The sequence below is a fragment of the Nematolebias whitei genome, unplaced genomic scaffold (genome assembly GCF_014905685.2).
Source record: "Nematolebias whitei isolate Nwh7 unplaced genomic scaffold, NemWhi1 Nwh_scaf_1668, whole genome shotgun sequence".
NCBI lineage: Eukaryota > Metazoa > Chordata > Actinopteri > Cyprinodontiformes > Rivulidae > Nematolebias > Nematolebias whitei.
In genome coordinates, this window is record NW_023620213.1 from 1 (window position 1) to 6447 (window position 6447).

Below are 6447 nucleotides of genomic sequence, written 5' to 3' on the forward strand. Positions count from 1 at the left end.
GGCCCTAATCCGGGCTGGGTTTCGGGTTAGAAATGACAGCTCTAGTCTCTGGTGCCCATGTCCAGCAGTAACTGTGTGAGAGGTGGGGGACACCCTGGACAAAGTCGCAAGTCCATCACAGAGCAAGTCAAATATTCCTGAATAAAACAGTGATTCCAAGTCTTCTGACGCTCTTCTCTTCTGCTTTAACAATTTCAATTTAACTTTTTCAATTCAGTTTATTTATACAGCGCCAAGTCACAACAGAAGTCATCCCAGGGCACTGAACAGAAACATTCATTTATATAAAAATAAGTTGATCAGTTCCTCAGAGCAGAATCACAGAATGTGCCAAACTTCCAGCCTCTTTGGGAGTCTACGGTAAAACTTTTATTTTATTGTGATATTGTAGTTTTTTTTTTGTTGTCGTTCGTTTCCAGGTCTCTGGAGCAGCTCCTGGTGTCTTTGCAGTGGGGCAGACAGCAGACTTACTACCCCAGTGCACAGCCCCTCAGCATGGGAGAGCTGGCTGCAGCCAATCACAAGCTGGCAGATGCCATCAACTCCCACCTGCTGGGGAAAAGCAGCAGCGGCGTGACGAAGAGCAGCGGCGTGACGAAGAGCAGCGGTGCAGCAGCTGAGCAGCTCTGTAGCACGCCAGCTGAGAAGATGGCTGAGAAGGTATCCCCAATACAATTCCTTACCACAACTTTTATTTTAATACGCCCGTCGAAAGATATGTATTGTGGGAAAGTCTCTGTCCATCAACTTTCTTTATTCCGGGTCGTAACTTCGAACCCACTCAAGATAATTTAATGAAACTTGATACACATTTGCACCACCATCAGACAAAGTGTCATTTGACCTTTCATCAGCCTAGCTTCAAGGTCACAAATCAAAGTCAAATGTTCTTTGGCTGTATGGACTAGAAGTTCTGATCCGCTCAAGATAATTTAACAAAACCAATACACATTTCTACAATCACTACACGGTGTCACATAATCTTTTCATCACCCCAGCAACAAGATCAAGGTCACAAATTAAGGTCAAATGATATACAAGGGTCTTCGCTTCTCTGGATCATTGCTATAGATCGCTGTATAATAGTTTGTTGATGGGCATATGATGTGCCGTATGCGGTACTCGTCTTTAATTCTTGACAGAAAAATAATGTCACGTTTTATCTTTTTTAACCGTAGGTGCTGAAGAGTTTAAATCCAGTCCAGTGTTCAGAAAACAAAGCCGAGCCTCCGCTCTGCGATTCCACTTCCTCTAACTTTCTCAACAAGAAGAGCATCGGCAGGTTCCACCCTTACACCCGCTACGAGAACATCACCTTCAACTGCTGCGAGCGCTGTACTGGAGACATCGTTGTGCTTTGAAGTGAAAGAGGAGGAAACGTCTTCACCGGACTCTCTGGAAGCAGCAGAATTGACTTAATTTACAGCAGAGTCGTCATCGATGACTTGCTGGTGCTTCGAGTGGACACAACGCATTCATGTGGAGGTTTCTTTTTTCAGATATTGATTTAAACGCAGAGATATTGTAGGAAGCGATTATGAAAGTTTAGTCGTTTTATGTAGGAAATTTATTGCAGTAATTAAGACTTTTATCTCCACTGTAGCTCAGTTTAATTGTTTGTGTCCAGGCTGTGCAGTCATGGTGAATCAGTGTTGGAAGACGAGCAGATGTTCTTACTGAAACCCGTCGGTGTTTGTTTCTGCATTTTCCTTAACTGATACTTGTGTGAGGAATCAGACGAGCTGGGATACCAAGTGTGAGTGAAGGTTGACAGAACAGACGCCTCTCATAACGCTTGCTTCTGGAGGACAGAGCTTTCAGCGTTTGAAATGACTATTTTATCAATATTTAGTTTTTAAATGCAGTCAAATTTTGTTTTAGCGTGTTGAAAGTGCACCCGATGGTACGAGAAATTATTGGACAGTGTTGCAAATAACGATTTCTTTTTGTTATCTAGTTTGTATACTTTGTTTTATACGACTAAATATTAGTATTACTGCTGTTTCATAAAGCTGGTTGTACAATATTATGGTTTAACAGGAAAAAAATGTTGTTTTTTCCTCCTGCAGTGATGAAAAGAGATTTTTTTTTCCTTGTGAAAGTATTAAAAAACTAATTTATTTGGTGTGGAAGAGTAAAATAAAGACCAAAGATTTTTTTTTTTAAACCTTTTTAATATAACTTTTTTTGTCATTTATTCACTGTGCAGTCAGTTTACAACAGATTATTAATCGCTTGTCTCTATTTTCAAACATATGCGTCCTTAAGTTTGTGCAAGTCACTCGTCCTGCCACCTCGTCTTGGAACTGTTTGCACTTTTTCTTGCTTCCATTTTGCTTTTGAATGATGCACGTACTTTGGTCTCTGGTGTATTCTTTCCACCAACAAATCCAAACTTTTTAAAAGCGTTCTGACTTTGAAAAGTCCCTCCCCTGTCTCTTTTATCTGACTTTATCAGTTCATCTTCATCCTCCCACCACACTCGGTTTGTGTAACTGCTGGTCTTTGCAGGCACTGTTTGTTGATGGCAGAAGCCGTCGTGTTTCCTCTTCGGGACAAACTCCAAAGCTTCTTGCCATTTCCCAGTGTCTTTGATCGTGAGCATGATATTTAACATCTGGTCCAGAGTCAGGTTTTTGCTTCCCAGATCCCAGTCCAGAAACTCATCCAGCGGTAGGCGAGCTGTAGCTAGTTTCAGACGCTTGGCGTTGGCCAAAGACGTGCCCGGCCTGAGTGACCGGTCTACAAGACCACCAATAATGTAGACCTTTGACTTGTCAAATGTGCGGAGAACATTAGGGGAGTCTGCAGTCAGGTACACGAGTTGTTCTCTGGGGAAGAGATCAATGTACTGCTGCTTAGTGCTGGTGATGAGCAGGTGTTCCCACATTTTAGCGCCATATTGCTTCACCAGCTCTTTTTCGTAGAGACCATCTGGCTGCACGTTGCAAAAGTGGAGGTGAAAGGGGTCAGTGGCACGCCGGTTAAACCCTTCCACCTTCATCAGCTGGGACACGGCGTTTTCCAACTCCCTCTTGGACATGTTGGAGTCGTAGCTCATATCGAACACAAGCGGCTGCCCAAAAATCATTGCGCTGGCAGCTCTCCAGTTCACAAGTTTGTCCATGGATTTGTCCCAGAATTGGAGAAACATTGTGTTTTTCAATTTGTGCCCTTGTTGATCATCTTCGCCGCTCATTTCTCTTTTCTCCTGTAAAAAGGCTTCTCTTTCGATCTTCTTCTGCTTCTGCTTCTCTTTGTGAGCCAGTTTGTACTTCTCCCGAAGGGACAGGTACTTCAAGTACTTTTTCCTGGAGGTCTTGGTGGCGAGACCTGCCAGAGTCTGCATCTCCAATTCGGTCAGCTCTTGAGGTACGAGCTTCCCAGCTAGTCGCCACATTGAAACGAGCTCACGAGTTGCCTCCATTGAGGAGCTGTCGTTGGAATCTGCTCCTGTTTGTTTCAGGCCGCCAAGTTCCTCACTCTGCTCCACCTCATTACCAAGTCTCTGTACCTGGAATGTTGCTTGGGATGTCATCACAGATTTCCATTTGTCCAGATCTACTGCTTCCGTTTCTTTGTTTTTTCCTCCACCTTCGCTGGCATCATTTTTTGCAGGGTTTCCTGTACAGATGTGGTAAACCGGGATGGACGGCGTGCAAAGTGTGTTAGGCAACTGGTAAGAACGAATCTCCTTCTGGGATGCCACAACTGCGTTTTTCAGCAGTAAATTACTGCATCTGGACGTGAAAATCCGTAACATTGTACATGAACTAAGTCAAAACCTCAAGAGAAGTCACTTTGCTTGAAAAACAACGGAACGGAAGTCAATTTGATGTCGGTACCTACGCGGGTTTCCCGGGGCTCCTTTTGATTAAAATATACAAAAAAAACCATTTGATTCTTGACACACGTCTCAAAAAGTCGCCAGGTTATGACCGCATGCTTCTTCGTTCACGTTTCCTGCTAACAAAAAGGTCACGTTGTTACGCGGTGTTACACCTAAATGTGTCGTACTGAAAAGTTGCAAGTGTCAAAATAACTGTTCTCAGAAACAGAAACTTAAGAAAAATTTTCATGATAAGCTAATGAATCGATTATTTTTTTTATGAAAGTCCAAATAACTTTTTTTATAGGCTTTAAAAGATCAACTTATAGAATTATATTTGTCGTTTCTGGGGGAGGCTTTTATAACGTTGCACAACAACAAAGACGCCATTTCCTTCTTTTTCTAAAACAGGTTAAGCTAAATCTTTAGCCTCTAAAAATGAGCTTGTTTTTGCCCAAACTGACTTCTAAAAAAGACATAGATGAAGTTATTAAAGGCGTAGCAGAGAAAGTTGTAGTTCTGCGCTTCGGGAGAGACGAAGACTCTGTTTGTCTGCAGTTAGATGAAATTGTAATCAGCTTTTTAACAACTTGTGACGTTTGTTTTTGTTACTAGCGCTAATTTTTCTTCCCTCTCTTCATTTAGTTATCAAAAACTGCCCACGACTTGAGCAACATGGCGTCCATCTACATAGTTGATGTCGACAAAGCTCCTATTTACACCAGGTACTTTGACATCAGCTACATCCCCTCAACAGTTTTCTTTTTCAACGGGCAGCACATGAAAGTTGATTATGGGTAAGTGGGGAACTATTAATTAGTCATCATGCTTTCATGTTTAGTAAAACTACTTATATTTAGCAGTAAAACCATTCTTAACAGAGCTGAATGCAGGAAACAAAAAGCTGAAGTCAAAGAAAATCTATAGACAAATTATTTGGTGGTTTTCTGCCTGTTCTCAATAAGAACGGGAATGTTTCACTTCTATAATTCATTATTGTTGATGCTGAAAAGTGATCCATCCATTGTCTTTACCCGCTTCTTCCTTTTCGGGTCGTGGGGGTTACTGGTTCCCATATCCAGCTATTCACTGCGAGAGGCGGGGGACCCTGGACAGGTTGGAAGTCCATCACAGGGACAAATGAGCAAACGCTATTACTTTTTTGTCTTGGTGCTCCCACGTTAACCAGCTTCTTGCTTTGTCTTCAAAGCTTTAAAAGAGCATTAAGCGAGCCAGGCTTCCTGGGTCCCAAATACAACTACTGTACACATGCCTGTGTAAACGGTCATCTATAATGATGTCATTTATTAATTGATTTTTTTTTTTTTTTCAGCTCTCCTGATCACACCAAGTTTGTTGGCAGCTTCAGAACCAAGCAGGATTTTATCGACCTGATTGAGGTGATTTACAGGGGAGCCATGAGGGGGAAAATGATTGTCCAGAGTCCCATCGACCCTCAAAATGTTCCAAAATATGATCTCCTCTACCATGGAATTTAAAAGCAACGCCCTCATCTGTATGGACTCATTAATAAGCACCAACTACAGTTTAGCAACTATGAAGTTGGCTGGACATGTTTTGATACGACAAGTAATGTTTCTCTGATTTAGAGACTGTTGAAAAAAAAAAAATCTAAACCATTAACCACAAAACACAAAGGATGCTCTTTTTGTCTTTTAAAGGCTCTTTGACATTCGAGCCTACGGATACGTTTTGATATATTTGTTGAAACGGTGCCTTTATGTTTTTAATTTTCCCATGGAAAACAGCTGTAGATTTGAAAGTATTTATCAAATGTAAAAACCTGTTTCAATAAACCTGAAATACTCCTGTTTTCTTCCTTAAGACTGTTTGCTGGTAAGTTGTCATTCTTGGCAGGTGACTTTTCTTGTGGAGTGTGTACAGTGCCTATGAAAAGTATTCACTCCCTGGGATGTTTTTTCTTTTATTGTTGTCATAACTTAGTCGTGGTCAATATAAATTGGCCTTTAAAAAAAAAAACCAAAAACTTTTAATGTCAAAGTGAAATTATATTTTTACATAGTAATACCAATTAAATAAAATTTGTAATGTGAAGTGATTGTCTTAACAAAATGTTGGAGAAAATCTCACTAACATCGTTTACCCAAAAGAACAGCAGGAGAAGATTTTGAACCGTTGTTTATACTTGCAAGTTCAGATTTTCAGGAGAAGTGACATAAAAATACATACTGTATATATACTGATGTATACGCATGAAAACCAGTCAGAAAAAAGCCAGAAGCTGCGTTAACCGCTCACTTTTATACTCGTCAGTTCAGCAGTGTTCAGTGGGTGTCGTCGACGCCAGCTGCAGTCTCATGTGGCACTCTTGGCCTTCACAGCGTGGACATCTCCAGTTCAGGGTAACTGTGTTTTGGGAGACAATTCTGTTGTTTGTTCTCAGGAGCAAGAATGTTATTAATAAAACATCCATAACCTTTGACCAAAAATTCTCTAACACAAAAGTTTAAAAATAAATAAAATTAAGGAAATATAGGATTAGTCAGAGGATGGATACAAAAGCATTTCCAAGACCCTTAACAACCCCAGGTGTTCTGCTCAATCCATCACCAAGAAATTAAAAAAAATATGGGACA

At 40.9% G+C, this 6447-nt stretch overlaps 3 protein-coding genes across 4 annotated transcripts; 2 read left to right on the forward strand and 1 right to left on the reverse strand.

Moving 5' to 3' along the window:
- The first annotated feature begins 438 nt into the window (after positions 1-438).
- Positions 439-1555, forward strand: LOC119429498 (golgin-45-like). Its single transcript, XM_037697114.1, has 2 exons — positions 439-660; positions 1179-1555. The coding sequence occupies exons 1-2, from the start codon at positions 496-498 to the stop codon at positions 1359-1361; spliced, it is 348 nt and encodes a 115-aa protein (XP_037553042.1). The 5' UTR covers positions 439-495; the 3' UTR covers positions 1362-1555.
- Positions 1556-2190: 635 nt separating this feature from the next.
- On the reverse strand, positions 2191-3974 carry LOC119429499 (tRNA methyltransferase 10 homolog C). The gene has a single exon (XM_037697115.1). The coding sequence runs from the start codon at positions 3761-3763 to the stop codon at positions 2279-2281; it is 1485 nt and encodes a 494-aa protein (XP_037553043.1). The 5' UTR covers positions 3764-3974; the 3' UTR covers positions 2191-2278.
- A 224-nt stretch (positions 3975-4198) lies between these two features.
- Positions 4199-5663, forward strand: LOC119429497 (thioredoxin-like protein 4B). Of its 2 annotated transcripts, none has more exons than XM_037697112.1 (3): positions 4199-4399; positions 4475-4626; positions 5163-5663. In XM_037697112.1, the coding sequence occupies exons 1-3, from the start codon at positions 4268-4270 to the stop codon at positions 5326-5328; spliced, it is 450 nt and encodes a 149-aa protein (XP_037553040.1). In that variant the 5' UTR covers positions 4199-4267; the 3' UTR covers positions 5329-5663. The 2 variants fall into 2 exon arrangements, with proteins under 2 accessions (XP_037553040.1, XP_037553041.1); XM_037697113.1 differs by having other exon boundaries at positions 4475-4554.
- Positions 5664-6447: the final 784 nt, after the last annotated feature.